Genomic DNA, 16,368 nt, shown 5'->3' with positions numbered 1-16,368 from the left:
CTGAGAATCGGGACCTGGGTTCTAATCCACTTGGCTGCTGTGTAACTTTGGGCAAGTCCCTTAACTTCTCTGTGCCTCAGTTTCCTCATCTGTAAAATGGGGATTTAATACTTGTTCTCTCTCTCCCTTAGACGTGATCCTGGTGTGGGACAGGGACTAGTGTCCAGTCTGATTATTCCTGTATCTACCCCAGTGCTTAGTAAAGTGCTGGGCATATAGTGAGGGCTTAACAAATACCACTAGACTGTAAGCTCATTGTGGGCAGGGAATGTGCCATTCATTCAGTCGCATTTATTGAGTGCTTACTGTGTGCAGAGAATTATAACGTGCTTGGGAGAGTGTAATATAACAGTAAACAGACACATTCCCTGACCACAACGATCTTACCGTCTAGAGGGGGAGACAGACATTAATATGAATGAATGAATGAATGAACGAACGAACGAACGAACAAATAAATAAATAAATAAATAAATAAATAAATAAATAAATAAATAAATAAATAAGAGATATGTACATAAGTACTGTGGGGCTAAGAGGGGCGATGAATAAAGGGAGCAAGTCAGAGCGACACAGAAGGGAGTGGGAGAGGAGGAAATGAGGGCTTTGTCAGGGAAGGCCTACTTGGAGGAGATGGGCCTTCAGTGAAGCTCTGAAGGGGGGCACAGTAATTATCGGTCAGATATGAGGAGGGAGGGCATTTAGGCCAAAGGCAGGATGTGGACAAGAGCTCGGGGACGAGATAGATGAGATGGAGGTACAATGAGAAGTTTGGCATTAGATGTGCAAAGTCTTTGGGGTGGCTTGTAGTAGGAGAGTAGCAAGGTGAGGTAGGAGGGGGCAAGTTAAGTAAACAAGGTGGGATAGGATAAATGCTTGAATTAACGTGGGATGGAGAGGAAGAGGTGGAGTTTAGTGACATTGTGAAGGTGGAACCGACAGGATTAAGTGATGGATTGAATATGTGAGTGGAATGAGAGAGAGAGGAGACAACGATAACGCCAAGGTTATGCGCTTGTGAGATGGTGGTGCCATCTACAGTGATGGGAAAGTCAGGGGAGGACAGGATTTGGGTGGGAAGATAAGTTCTCTTTTAGACATATTAAGTTTGAGGTGACGGGAGGATATCCAAGTAGAGATGTCTTGAAGGCAGGAGGAAATATGAGGGCACTGGGTCGGGGGTGGCCTATGGGAAAGGGGATGAAGAGGAGGGCCGGGCATAAGGGGCAGAGGAGGGGAGACTAGAGGGAAGGGAGTGAAGGGGCACGGTGGGGTTAGCGTGTAAGAGAAGGAAAGTCCCGAGCTGCATAGCTGATCTGTAGACCCAGTGGGCTTTGGGCAAATTCCTCTAGTAGAGGGCTGCAGCAGCTGATAATAATAATAACAATAATAATAATGGTATTTGTTAAGCACTTACTATGTGCCGAGCACTGTTCTAAGCGCCGGGATAGATACAGGGTAATCGGGTTGCCCCAAGTGGGGCTCACAGTCTTAATCCTTATTTTTCAGATGAGATAACTGAGGCACAGAGAAGTTAGGTGACTCACCCAAAGTCACACAGCTGGCAAGTGGCAGAGCCGGGATTAGAACCCACGACCTCTGACTCCCAAGCCCGGGCTCTTTCCACTCATCTGTCCACTGACCCGTGGACCCAGTGGGCTTTGGGCAAAATCCTCTAGTAGGGGGCGACTCAGCAGGTCCCAGCTGGGAGGGAATCCGCAAATTCTGAGCTGCGATTAGCAACGCATTAACGCCTTTGTCCCGAGGAAATGGGCGAGCGCAATCAACTCCTTAAATTGCTGATGGGTGTTGACGCACTGTTATCTACTTAGGGAGGCCACCGTCCTTCTTCTTGGGTGGGCGTCTGGGTTAATAATATCAATAATATTAAGAATGGGATTTGTTAAGCGCTTACTACGTGCCAAGCACTGTTCTAAGCGCTGGGGTAGATACAAGGTAATCAGGTTGTCCTCCGTGGGGCTCACCGTGGGGCTCGCAGTCTCCATCCCCATTTTACAGATGAAGCCCGGAGAAGTGAAGTGACTGGCCCAAAGTCACATAGCTGATAAATGGCAGAGCCGGGATTAGAATCCACGACCTCTGACTCCCAAGCCCAGGCTCTTTCCATTGAGCCACGCTGCTTCTCAGCTTCGCTTAGCAAATACCATTATTATTATTACCAATAATAGATACTGTAAGCTCCCCGGAAGCAGAAATTGTGTCTTTTTCTTCTTTTGACTCACCTGGCACTTACTACACTGCCCTACAAAATAAATACCATTGAATAAATGAAAGAATGAATGGATGGAAACATCTGTACCTTCATGACTAAATATTTATGATCATTTCTATTAATGAAACTGATTCCAATTCAATGTTGGTTTTTTATGCTGACTGGAACTGCTGAAAAATAAGCCACAAGATGGAAATCCCAACAATCCTGGATTTAAGAGGGTCCCCTCTAAAATCAGATGGAAAAAATGTTTCATTTTTCTCATCACCACTCTCCTCCCCAAGGTCTTTGGGGTGGTTTTTTTTGTGGTATATGTTAAGCGATCGCTACGTCAAGCACCGTTCTACGAGCTAGGAGAGGTACAAATCAAAAAAGTAGGATACAGTCTCTGACCCAGGTGGGGTTCACAGTCTAAGTAGGAGAGAGAATCGGTATTGATTCACCATTTCACAGTTGAGGAAACTGAGGCACAGAGAAACAAAGTGCTTTGCCCAGGGTCACGCAGCACGCAGGGGGTGGAGTTGGGATTAGAACCCAGGTCCTCTGACTCTCAGGCTCATGCCCTTTCCAACAGACCAAGCTGCTTCCCACTTGATTATTTCAGTAGTCGCTCCTTTCTTTAGTTCAGTTTATAGGGCACAGATCCCTGTACTTATCAAAATCGCTTCCTCAAATCTGGAAATAGTCTTAATTACTTATCAAGAGGGAAATAGCATCATGAAATATTCACTCCGCTCCTAGTTTCCCCTTCTCTTTCCTTGATAGATCACTCTCTCACTTGTGGGTGATTTTCTTCTGCTCATTTCCGTGATCCACGCGAGCCAGTTTCCTCTCTGAATTATCTATCAACTGGGCACTGGAGAAAAGAGAGCTGCGGATCCCATTTGTTTACTATAAATAATCATCTATTTGCTGTATATAAATAATTACTTATAAATGATGGTTTATTACGCATTTATTTATATTCATGTCTGCATCCCCTCTAGACTGTTCGTTGTGGACAGGGGATGTGTCTCTTTATTGTTATATTGCACTCTCCCAAGCGCTTAGTACAGTGCTCTGCACACAGTAAGCACCCAATAAATATGATTGATCGACTGAATGATTGATTCTCTAGAGGGAAGGAAGGTGGCGGACCAGGAAAATGGCTCTTCAGGCAAATGGCACCAGAGGTGGGGAAGAAGGCGTGTGTTGGTATAGTAATAATAATAATAATGTGGTATTTGTGCCAGGCGCTTACTAAGCGGTGGGGGTGGATACAAGGAAATCGAGTTGGACACAGTCCCTGTCCTATATGGGGCTCACGGTCTTAATCCCCATTTTACAGATGAGATAGCTGAGGCACAGAGAAGAGAAGTGACTTGCTCAAGGCCACCCAGCAGACAGGTGGCAGAGCCGGGATTAGAACCCACGTCCTTCCGACTCCCAGGCCCGGGCTGGAGCCACCACGCCACGCTACTTCCCATAGCAATAGCAGTAGACACTCCTAGCAAGCCTCCTCAGAAGAAAACCCGCATCACTGCCTGTTGGGGAGCAGTAGGAAGGGAGAGATGAAGCGGGAGTGTGGAGATGAGTGTCGAAGGCCCCTGATAATTTATGAAATGAAAAGCGGGGCCTCCCGTCGGAGACCTAACCAGGCCAACTCTGGAATGGAGCCGCGTGCCGCCACCAAGGAAATTGTAGGCTATCTGCTTGCAGTGGCATTCTGGAATACGAAGGACAAGGAGAGGATCGACCAGGAACAAGTCCAATCCTGGAATAAAGGAGCACCGGAAGCCCGTAGTATGTATCCAATCGCTGAAAAAAATAGATGCCGGCAGAGTTGAGACACCCAGGTCATCGGCCAAAGAGTAACGCTGTGGTTTGCTGTGATTTGTTGTTTTTTTTAACAGTCAGGTGAAACTTTCAAGAGTAAAACTGGAATTTTACCATGGGGGTGGCTTCAGTGAAATCCATCAGCAAGTCACCTGGTTCCAAAGTAAACACTCCTCCAACGTCAGGGGGATTCTAAGGGAAGAAAACCGTGTTCCTGGTAAATTAGGGATCCTTCCCCAGCACGGGGCATTTAAAGGGAAAAGTAGAGCACGCACACCCATTCCTCAGCTTTCAGGGAAAGCGAACTCAGATGTTGAAAGGGAACCTGGATGGATCCAACCCAGGAATCGATATGCTCATCGAATTCTGCAATCAAAATTAAAGGCCGCTAACCATCTTGCTCTCTTCCCAGCCGCAGAAAGCCTACGCAGGGAGTTACAAAGCTGTACTGCTTCCATGAGAAGCAGCGTGCCTAGAAGAGAGAGAGCACGGGTCTGGAAGTCAGAAGGACCTGGGTTCTAATCCCGGCTCCGTCCCTTGACCCTGGCCCCTGGCCTTGACCCTGGCCAAGTCACTTCCCTTCTCTGTGCCTCATCTGTAACATGGGGATTAAAACTGTGAGCTCCATGTAGGATGAAGTCTGTGTCCAACCTGATTAGCTTGGATCTACTCCAATGCTTAGTACAGTGCCTGGCACATAGAAAGCACTTAACAAGTACCATTAAAAAAATGCTTCTGGTTCCATATCCAGCCAACATCCAGTCAACTGTGGGAAGGCGGCCTCTTTCCTCACTTCTCGCGGTCCTTATTTTCAAACTAGATGCCTGCTCTCTGATACCATTGTCTAGTAGAAAGAGCAAAGAGCTGGGAACCAGGAGACCTAGGTTCTCCACTTGCCTGCTGTGGGGCCTTGGGCGAGTCAATCAATCAATCATATTTACTGAGTGTTTACTGTGTGCAGAACACTGTACTAAGCGCTTGGAAGAGTTCCCTTAACTTCTCTGAGCCTCCTTTTCCTCATCTATAAGCTGGGGATAAAATGCCTATTCTCCCTTCCCCTTAAATTGCGAGCCCCGTGTGGGACAGGGACTACGTCCGATCTCATTTGTGGCCTAGTGGCTGGACCCCGGGCCTGGGAGACAGAAGGATCTGAGTTCTAATCCTGGCTCAGACATTTGTCTGCTGTGTGACCTTGGGCAAGTCATTTCACTTCTCCGTGCCTCGATCACTTCTTCTGGAAAATGGGGATGAACACTGTGAGCCCCATATGGGCAGGGACTGTTTCCAACCCAATTTCCTTGTATCTACCCCAGCATTCAGTACAGTCCCTGGCACACAGAAGGCGCTTCACAAATACCACAGTCATTATTATTGTCTCGTGTCTACAGAGAGCGCAGCATTTAGCACATAGTAAGGGCTTCACAAATACCGTATTAATCATTCTTTTTACCCCTCTTGGACTGTACCTTTGCACAGGGGGACAACTGACTGGGTCCCATGGAGGTTTGAGGGGTGTTGGCCTTCTGAGACACAGGAGACGCCGACGACACGGATGTGGATTTCGTTGCCGTCCCTGAAGCCGTCACCGTGGCTGCCAAGGCTGGAGGAAGGTCATCTTCATCACTGTGGTTGTTAAAAACACATGAAGCTCTGCTCATTACGACAAAAAAAATAGGTCCCCGGAGAGGCGTTGGCGGGGGAGGGAGGTGCCTCTAGAGGACAATAATAATAGTAATTAATAATTGTGGTATTTGTTAAGCACTTACCATGTGCGGGGCACTGTACTAAGCACTGGGGTGGAGACAAGCAAATCGGGTTGGACACAGTCCCTGTCCCACATGGGACTCACAGTCTCAAACCCCATTTTATAGATGAGGGAACTGAGAGAAATTAAGTGACTTGGCCAAGGTCACCCAGCAGACAAGTGGCAGAGCCGGGATTAGAACAACTGACCTCTGACTCCTAAGCTCGTGCTCTTGCCACTAGGCCCTGATGCTTCTCATGAATTCGCTTTTGATGATTTCTCAGAAGCCACCAGCGACGCATCATTCCTCAGAAAGAAAACAAACCCCTTGGGCCAGGTTGCTCCTTGAAATCGAGCTTGATACTTGCCGGGGGATATTATGCCCACGACAACAGATATGTTAGAGATCGATCGACGTGAGTTTCCATCCAGCCTGCTGACCCGGACGACTCCCTTTGGAGCTGAAAGTTGTTTGGATGGACAAAGCTGGACCATCTGTGTGGCTCTGAGCTATTGAGCGGGGAAGCTTCTCACACATCCAATAACCAGTTGCCACCTCCTGGCTGAGGCGAAATGACACGTCCAGCCACAACACGGGTCAACAACTCAGTTGGAGTTGTAAATAATGATGCTTCTAGAAGAAAATGACAAGCCCTCTCTGCCTGATGAAGCTTCCCAGCCCAGTTGATAAGAATTGCCCTTCAAAGGCATTCTTTTCCCCTGTCTCGAAACAGGTATTATTATACATTTATTCATTCCATCGTATTTACTGTTTACTGTGTGCAAAGCACCGTACTAAGCACTTGGGAGAGTATAATAAAACAATAAAGACAGAGCTCCCAGGCTTGTTGTGAAATTAAATCGCCCAAAGAACTCTTTCTTTATGGAAAAATTTAAGAAGGATTTTTTCCAAAAGGATGGGAAGCAGCATAGCCTAATGGAAAGAGTCTGGGCCTGAGAGTCAGAAGGACCTGCGTTGTAATCCCGGTAATGTTACTTGTCTGCTGTGTGACCTTGGGTGAGTCACTGTGTCTAAGTTACCTCATCTCTAAAATGGGGTGTAAGACTGTGAGCCTTTGTACAGTGCCTTGCACACAGTGCTTTTCACATTTAAGTCTGCAAGCTATTTTTCTTCTCTCTCTCCCTCTCTCAGGAGAAAAATGACTACTTCTCCAACACCCCTCACCTCTCAACACCGTTGGTTTAGAATGGCCTCCAAATTCCTCCCACAGGATTAGAAAGAAGGGTAAAGGACCCTGCCGTTTGAGGGAAGTTTCCGTTTCACTTTAGAAAATGGATTCCTGAGAGAGTTGAAGCATTTTATTCAAGGTGGGGCCAATGCCTACAGGAGTTTGTTAGGCAGGGGAAACGGTTCTATTATTTGATTTTAAAATGGTGGCAGGGTCATTACCGGAAGCACAAGGCCCTGGGCCCTGGACTGCACCATCCTTTAGGACGGGTTAGTGTACATTTACTCTGTCTGCCCCCTCAGTGATATTCATGAGGCGGGTGAGTAGAGAAAAGGTTTAATCGAGCCCCATAGGAATGGACTTGGGAAAGTGAATCTAAATACCACCGGAACATATCCAAAACTGTGCATTTACACTCTGGACCTGGATGGGGAAGAACAGCAGACCTAGGATAAGTTTTCTCCTTGGGACCTCCTCCAAGAGGCCTTCCCAGACAGAGCTTCCCCTTTTCCCTCTGCTGCCTCTCTGCCCCCGCTTCACCTCCCCTCAGCTAAGCCCCCTTTTCCCACTTTCTCTCTGCTCCTCCCCCCTCCCTTCCCCTCCCCTCAGTACTGTGCTCATCTGCTCGTTTGTATATATTTTTATTACCCTATTTATTTTGTTAATGAGGTGTACATCCCCTTGATTCTATTTATTGCTATTGTTTTTGTCAGTCCGTCCCCCCGATTAGACTGTAAGCCCGTCAATGGGCGGGGATTGTCTCTATCTGTTGCCGAATTGTACATTCCAAGCGCTTAGTACAGTGCTCTGCACATAGTAAGCGCTCAATAAATACTACTGAATGAATGACCATCCCTTGGTCTAAGTATGTTCTCAGGCCTGGCCTGATTTGGGGGAAACACCAAGGAAGCCAATCGCCACCCCACTACCGGCTCCACTTTTTCCCACTGGTCCTGAACATTGGAGGTGCATAGTTGGAGAAGTCTGTCCTAATTTATTTTACTTCATCTCCATATGATTTAGAGTGTGTGCTTTTTGAATCGAGCCCCCAAATGTAGTCCAGAGAACAGGCTAATTTATGCCAATAATGGGAACAGATGAGTCCATTCGGGAGCAAAATGCAATCTTACATTAGACTTCATTTGCTATAAATCAAAAGGATTTGGGGGAAAGAGTAAGTAAGGGAATGCATCCTGCCAGCCTCCTCCTTTGCAAAATGGAAACAGAAAAAAAAAAAAAACGGGCCGCATACAACTCACAAACTGTATTGTCTGGTTAACTTCCTCACTCGTGGAGCTTTGATTTCCTGCTTTTCGGCAGCCGGCTGTGTCGCGGGGGCTGGTGTGGAGATCGGACTCCTAGAGATAAGGATAAAAGCAGCTGGTGATGTGCTGGTCCTCGGGATGGACCTGTCAGCTGTCAGACCGTGATGCTCTGTTTGAGTTCCGTGAGTTAGAGGATGCAGATTGACCGACCCTTGTTGGGCGTTTATGGTTCCTTGTTGATTTAGCTTCCTCAGAGCTCCGGGATATTTTAAAAGGTCACTTCAAGGCATGGTGGGGTGATTCTAATCCCAGTTTGGTCACTTGCCTGCTGTTCCGATTGGAACAGCTCACGGCTGACTGATGGAAAGGCAGAGAACTGACCCTGAATTCTCTCCCGGGATTGATCCGTATCCCCTGAGGCCCTGCTGAGAGAGGAGCAGATAGGAATTCTCTGCGGAAAGGGGACGGGGCTGGGAGTCAGAGGGGCTGGGTTCCAATCCCGGCTCCATCCCTTACCCGCTCTGTGACCTTGAGCAAGCCACTTATCTTCTTGGTGCCTTTCATTCATTCAGTCGTATTGATTGAGTGCTTACTGTGTGCAGAGCACTGTACTAAGCGCTTGGGAGACTACAATAGAGTCAATAGACACAATCCCCGCCAACAAGGAGTTTATCATCCAGTGGAGCAGTCACTGGGTGGTATTTGAGCGCTTTCTGTGTGAAGAGCACTGTAGTAAGTGCTGGGGGAGTATGTTACAACCGAGAGACATATTCCCTTTAAACGAGGAACTTACGGTCTAGAGAGGGATACAGATATTAAAATAAATTACAGGTAATGGGAGCAATAGAATTGAAATATTGGGGGGTTGAGGGTGAGAACCGGAGTACTTAAGAGACGTGCCGTGCTGAAGTGGTAGTTGTGGGAAATAGGGTGGGGAGATGATTGATGATTCGGGGAAGGCCCCGCAGGCAGAGAAAGGAATTTACAAATACTTAAATTCTGCTCTTCTCCCATTTTCAAGTATTCGGGAATTAATTAATAGAAAGCCGCCTGCTTTTGCCTCTGTCTTTCAACTCCCTCTGGAGCATAAATCCGTCAATCATCAGTTTGTGCTGAATACTTTCCCGGGGGCTGGAGAAGATGTCTGCAAATTGTAACATCCTACTCAAACAGTAGGAATTGAAGTATTCCAATTTTTTTTTCAGATCTAGTCATTATTCTTGACCATCCACTATCATGCCTGACCTTGATTTGTATTTTAAGCCAACTCTGGCTTCTACAAATAGAGTTGTTCCTTTTGAGCACTTGCCCTAAGCACAGAGTTGGCTTTAGTAACTTCCTTCTCCCTGCCCGATGCAAGTCCAAAAAATCCCTCTCCTCTCCATCCAACTCCTTCCCTCTCTCTTTCCCCTTCTCTTTCCCCCTCACTCTTTCTGCTCCACCTCTACTTCTGGACCCTCTCCCTTAAAGCTCCAATTCCACTTAAGTATGACTAGCAGGATATCTATTTTTATTTTCCCCTGCTATATTCTCCAGCCTGACTGTCCCTAAACATCTGAATTTTCTGGAGAGATGGGTAAGAGAGGAGGAAAGAGGAGGAAGAGAGAAAGAGAGGCTTGGTGTGAGCGGTGACGGTCGGGAGGGCGCGTTGGATTCGTAGCTCTGAAAGCAGCAAGGACTAGTGGAAAGGTCATGGGCTCGGGAGGCAGAAAACCTGGTTTCTAATCCCAGTTTGGTCACTTGCCTGCTGTGTGACCTTGGGTGAGTCACTTAAATGTTCTGTGCCTCCATTAGCGCTTCTGTAAAATCATGATTCAAAATCCACTTAGAGTGCCAGCCCCATGAGGGGCAGGGACCGCGTCTGACCTGATTTAACTTGTTTCTACCCCAGAGCTTCGAACGGTGTTTGGCACTTTGTAGGCGTTGAGCAAATGCAACCATTCTTATTAACTATTAGTAAGAATTGCTAATAGTGATTATGAGTAATTAGTTTGGTAGGTGGAGGGGGGATTAGTGGTGTTTTCTCCGAGTGATGGAAGCTGCAGCTTTACTAGCAATGAGCAGATCTCGAGAGGCCATGGAGTGGTGCCTACTCTTTCTCCTCCTTGTCTTCTTAAAAGTGGTAGTTCATCACTTACCATGTGCCGGGCACTGTATTAAGCGCTGGGGTAGATACAAGACAATCTGCTTGGACACAGTCCCTGGCTCACATGGGACTCACCGTCTTAATCCCCATTTTCTCAATGAGGAAACCGAGGCCCCGAGAAGTGAAGTGACTCGCTCAAGGTCACGCAGCAAAGTGACAGAGTGTGGATTAGAACCCAAGTCCTCTGACTCCCAGGCCCGGGCTCTTTCTGCTCTTCCTCCTTCTCCTCTGGTCCTCCTTGGCCCTGGGCTTGTTGGATGCTGAACGTTGCTAATTGTGCTTGTTTTCATATTTATATTATTTCCTATTCATTCGATTGTATTTATTCAGCACTTAATGTGTGAAAAGCATCATACTAAGCGCTTGGGAGAATACAATATAACAACAGACACATTCCTGCCACGTCCAGTTCACGGTCTAATCACGGTCTACTCCTTCTCGAACCTTTCCCCGCTTTATCTTTCGATGGTGAGTCCCTTGAAGGCTAGCAGCCAAAGTCTCAGTTTCACCGATGTATTTATTTCCAGGTTCCTAGTCCAGCACTTTTCACAGTGTAGGCACTTAATAATTAATCTTGCTGCCACTCCTCCTCTTCTCCATCCTTTGGCCTTTCCGGCCGGGAATTGTCAGGGACATAGACTGAAATTCCCAAGCCCGGCAGAGGGAAAGAGGAGAGAAGCGGGTACTGAGGAGGGAGTCTTCTGCTCTGCCAGGGTCAGAGCGTTTACTACTCCCCTGGTTGTGTCCTTTATTCACTGCACTTTCAACCCCACAACGCTTACGTACAGTTCCGTAATTTATTTTAGTGTCTGCCTCCCCCTCTAGGCTGTAAGCGCCCTGTGGGCAGGGAACGTGTCTACAAACTCTATTAAACTGTACTTCCGTAAGCCCTTAGTGCCGTGTTCTGCACATGGTAAGCACTCAATAAATACCATCGACCGATTGGTATCTGAGTCTATCCCTTGGAACATCAACTGCTGGAGGGAACTTTGTGGATTTCCTGATCTTCCCTAGGCTGAGGTCATGAATGCTGTTCTGGGAGCCAGGTCAGCGAAACACAGGATCCTGTGTTCTAATTTCCCTGCAACGTCCCATGAGGCATTGGCTGTGTTTCTTATTTCCCTACAAATTCATTCATTCAGTCAGTCACATTTTTTGAGCACTTACTCTGGGCAAAGCACTATATTAAGCACTTGGGAGAACATAATATCACAATGAACAGATACATTCGCTGCCCATTCTAGAGAATGGCTCATGAGGTATCGATTGATTCTTATTTCACTACAAATAAGAAGCAACAGACCTTACATTAGGGTCCTGAAGGCCTGAAGTCTTATTGGGATTGACAAAGGTCGGCTCCTCCTTCCCAACCTGTTAAAGAAAAGAGTCGGAGTTTAGACTGATGACACCCCTCGTAGTTGGCGTTTTAGAAAGATGGAGGTGCAAATCCTCTAGCAATTCTCAAAGTGTTCATTTGATGAAACATATCTTTATGGAGGAAAGTTTGTTACTAAACCCTGTCCTCCCTCAACTTTCCCATCACTGTAGACAGCACCACCGGCTGCAGCATGGCCTAATGGATAAACAAGGGCCTGGAAGTCAGAAGGGCTTGGGTTCTAATCCCAGCTCTGCCTCGTGACTGCTGTGTGACCTTGGGCAAGTCGATTCACTTCTTTGTGGCTCAGTTACCTCATCTGCAAAATGGGGATTAAGACTGTGACCCCTATGTGGGACAAGGACTGTATCTAACCCGATTTACTTGTATCCACCCCAGGGCTTAGTATAGTGCCTGGCACACAGTAAGCACTTAACAAATACTACAATTCTTCTTCTTATTACTGCTAAAGGGTCAGACATTCCTTCATGATTCATCCACATTCAATTTGCTCCCATGTGCCAGCTGAATGCAATTTGGGTCCAGGGGAACGCTGCCCTTGAAGCTCATTCAGGAAGGAAAATATTCGTTGCAATGCCAGCCCATATTAAGATTAAAACCCTTTTCAACCTTGACCGCAGCCTTGGAGACGTGTCTGAAACCACATTCGATTTTAATGCTTGGGGCTTTGCGACCCTGAAGAGTCTTTATGAATGACTGATAGCCGAAATGCCAACATCGTGCCTGGAGGATCGAACGTGAGTTTCAAAACACTAAAGAGAAAGGCCTGTAACAGGGCTAATAAAGCCGAATCTTTGGCTTTTTCTTCCATTACTTAGACATATGAGCATAGGTGATTGGATGGTTTCATCCCCCTCAGTCATTCCTCAGATCAGTCACGACAGCCCCGATCTGACATTCCATTTAATTATGGTTTATTTTAGAGAAGCAGCGTGGCTTCGTGGAAAACCCACGGGCCTGGGAGTCAGAGGACCCAGGTTCAAATGCCGACTCTGCCACTTGCCTGCAGCGTGACCTCGGACAAGTCGCTTAACTTCTCTGTGCCTGTTACCTCAAGTGTAAAAGGAGGATTAAGACTGGGAGCCCCATGTGGACCAAGGACGATGTCCAACCTGATTATCTTGTATCTACCCCAGGGTTTAATGCAGTGCCAGGCCCGCAGTAAGCACTGAACAAATACCATTAAAAAAAATCAACAAGCCTTCAAGAACAGATGATTGTCAGTCTCGAGTTCTGACAGTGACCACTGCTTGGTGAATTTATTCTCTTCTTTCTTTCGGGGAAAGGGCTGAAAGCGGATATTGGGCGGTTTCTGAGGCAGGCAGGCAGTCTCTCCCTGGGGTTTCATTCTGAAGGTGCTATCAATCTGTTAGAGGTTAACCTCTCTTGGTGCCAAACCCTGTGAAAAGCTGGGAGATTTCAAAAATCCATCAATCTTGCTTCCACAGACCATATCCTTAATCTTCTCTGGCAGGGAAGGCCGAGTCAGCCTCTAGTAAGCTACACACACACACACACACACACACACACACACACACACACACGCCCGCACAGAGTGAGGGAGTCATTCGTTCAATCATTCAATCGTATTTATGGAGCACTAACTGTGTGCAAAGCACTGTACTAAGCTCTTAGGAGAGTACAATGTACCGTTAAACAGACACATTCTCTGCCCACAATGAGCTTAGAGTACAAAGAGAGAAAGAGGAACAGAGGGAGAGAAGGAGAGAGAAAGAGAGAGAGAGAAACCCCGACATTTCTGGATTCTCATTTCAGTTGGCAGTGGATGTTCTTTAATCCACAAAGGAACCAATTAACATTTAGCATTCTGCTTTTCCCTTTCTATTCTGTTGGTATCCTGTATTAAACGGTTTGATATCCTGGCCCTCCGAGGAGTGGCAAGAGAAAAACTGCCCTTCGGGAAGAAGAGCACGATAAATTGCTCCAAGTTGAATCCCAAAAGAACAAATGGAAACTCGCTCAAAGGTTCGCTGTGGTTCCTTCGGTGAAGCAGGAAGAAGGGACTTTAGTGGAACAAGCACAGGTTTGGGGGTCAGAGGGCTTGGGTTCTAATCCTGAGTCCTCCACTTGTCTGATGTGTGACCTTGGACAAGTCGCTTCACTTCTCTGCACTTCAGTTACCTCATCTGTAAAATGGAGATTAAGACTGTGAACTCCATGTGGGACGCCAGATTATCCTGAATCTACTCCAGTGCTTAGTACGGTGCCTGGCACATATTAAGTGCTTAACAAATATCAATTTAAAAAAACATCAGGAGAGGGAGGAAATGGAGGAGAAAGAAGAGGAAGAGGAGAACTAATTTGACTTGTCAGGCCTTGAGCAGATCTTGACTTCAGCCTCTCATTGTTCATTCTGTGGTTTATTCTGTGCCAGAAGTGTCAGATACGGCTTAAAAAGAAGGAAAGGTGTCCGATTTATTTTGGCTGTTCTTAGGAACTCATCCAAAGAAATCACTCCCATTTCTTTTGGGAATGGTCCTTTGGAACTCGCTCAATTTTCAATCTTCTCGGGGACCTAAATCTTTTTAAATAGTTCTGGTTTAACATGTTGTTTCTCCTCTGCTAGAGTGAGACCTTCGTTACTGGGACGTTTTATTTTTGTAGGAAAAATACCAGTTCCGTGAGGCTGCCCAATCCTGTGGTCATTGCGGACAGCACACGTCAACTAACTCGGTGGTTATATTGCATTCTCCCAAGCGCTTAGTTCGGTGGTCTGCAGATGGCAAATGTGCATTAAATATAAATGACAAATAGAGCCTTCTAAAGTGCACGAATCATTTCCCACAACTTCGGTTGGTATCCTTCCTCTCTGCAACAAGGGCAAATTAGCCCTGTAGCGACACTACTCCTAAGCAATGCAGACGGTAATGTATTCAGCGTATGTCTCCTCAAAGATGAAAACGATGTCTCTCTTAATTATTTCACTTGAGACTTTAAAAGCTTCCTTTTCCCGACATGCCTGACCAAGATTTTTACTCACGCTAAGGAAGTGATAGTGGTCTCTTTTCCTTACAAGGTGCTCCGAAATGACAGGCAGCATGAACAATTAATTAGGTTCTAGTTAGGACAGGACTTCCCCTCCTTAAGTCTTAAAAGCACCGGAGCGGTCTGCTGCATACATAAACACATAAATATTTCAATCAGGAATATGATGAGGGAAGAGAGAGACCCTGAGGGAAACTGGAGGCTGTAGAAAGCAGAAAGGAAGGCATATTCTCACAGTAGAATATTTCCTACACAGCAAACATTAAGCTTGACAACCCAGTAAAGGACAACCTTTCTATGTGCTTGATGTGTTCGGAGCTGCGGGTCTCGCATTGGCCTATTCAGGCACTCGTGGTTAAGTTTTGCCCTCAGCGGTGTCTTTTTCTGAAGACGAAGGACAACTATTTATAAGCGTACTCCATTATGTGGGTGAGCATTGATTCCGTGTTTAACCCTTACTACGCTTTTTCAGGCAGAACAGGATGTGTTTGGGGTTCCCTAAATCTCACGCAGGGAAAACCCAAGGCCTTGGGGCCCAGGGGAGTCTTCTACAGTCCCACTTCAGCTGCAAGCTGGCTCTCTGGCTCCCATTGGCGAGGTTCTTAGGGACCAGATCAGCCCAGATTCTGAAGCTAGGACCCCAGGAAGGTATGGAAGCTAACTAGACCTCCCTTCCACCCCTTCTGGAAGTGAGGTGGCTGGGAAAGAAACCCATGAGGGAGGAGATAATAATAATACTAATTATAAAAATAATTATAATAATGGTATTATTATTAAGCGCGTCTAAGTGCTGGAGTAGATACAAGATAATTGGGTTGGACACAGTCTACGTAGGGCTCACAGTCACAATCCTATTTTGCAGTTGAGGGAACTGAGGCACAGAGAAGTGAAGCGACTTGACCAAGGTCACACAGCAGTCCAGTAACGGGATTAGAACCCAGGTTCCGCCGACTCCCAGGCCCATGCTCTTATCCACTTGGCCACGCGGCTTCTCAATGGGACACAGGTTCACAGAATCTACATACCTGGGCTCCCACTCGAAACCCCGCCTCGATCTGAGCCTTCAGGATGTTACATTTCATGTGGTCAGGCACAGGGGAGAGTAACAGCGGAGAATGGAGACTCTTCTCTGATACTTTCTTGTCTTCCCCCTGCGAGAGGCACAAAGTGATGGAAAATGAAACACACAGTGGGGAACATCTGCTTTTCGACAGAAAGCGATTCTGTAACTCAGATGAACTCAAATGCCAAGTTCCCTAGAGGTGTGGTTGTTCCTCACAACGAGATGAGGGAGAAGTTTTCTTTTTTATGGTACTTGTGAATCACTTACTATGTGCCGAACACTGTTTCTAAGCACTGGGGTAGTTACAAGTTATTCAGGTTCCCACATGGGGCTCACCATTTGAATCCCCATTTTACAGATGCGCTAACTGAGGCCCAGAGAAGTGAAGTGACTTATCCAAGGTCTTTCTGACTCCCAGCCCCATGCTCTATCCAGTAAGCCACACTGCTTCGTATGATCAGTGTGAGAAGAATGAGCAAGAGTTGCACGTTGGGGTCTCCTACTGACTGC

The 16,368-nt window shown here is 46.7% G+C and overlaps 1 protein-coding gene across 6 annotated transcripts in view; it reads right to left on the bottom strand.

Annotated features, from left to right (window-relative positions):
- EPB41L4B (erythrocyte membrane protein band 4.1 like 4B) overlaps window positions 1-16,368 on the bottom strand; it is a 114,730-nt gene that overhangs the window by 14,014 nt on the left and 84,348 nt on the right. For 3 of the 6 annotated variants that reach the window (XR_005659629.1, XR_005659630.1, XM_039910668.1), the window contains exons 18-22: window positions 15,821-15,946; window positions 11,697-11,764; window positions 8,242-8,340; window positions 5,515-5,671; window positions 4,163-4,240 (exon numbers count right to left, since the gene is read on the bottom strand). Coding sequence is in view for 2 of the 6 variants with exons in the window: in XM_039910668.1 (XP_039766602.1) it covers window positions 4,163-4,240; window positions 5,515-5,671; window positions 8,242-8,340; window positions 11,697-11,764; window positions 15,821-15,946 (528 nt within the window). In the remaining 4 variants the exon portion in view is untranslated. Of the gene's footprint in view, window positions 1-4,162; window positions 4,241-5,514; window positions 5,672-8,234; window positions 8,341-11,696; window positions 11,765-15,820; window positions 15,947-16,368 lie in introns of those variants that run through there. The other 3 variants (XR_005659631.1, XR_005659632.1, XM_039910669.1) reach the window with 2 other exon arrangements.

The sequence above is a fragment of the Ornithorhynchus anatinus genome, chromosome X3, assembly GCF_004115215.2.
Source record: "Ornithorhynchus anatinus isolate Pmale09 chromosome X3, mOrnAna1.pri.v4, whole genome shotgun sequence".
Classification (NCBI taxonomy): domain Eukaryota; kingdom Metazoa; phylum Chordata; class Mammalia; order Monotremata; family Ornithorhynchidae; genus Ornithorhynchus; species Ornithorhynchus anatinus.
This window is presented reverse-complemented; position numbering and strand designations above follow the sequence as displayed.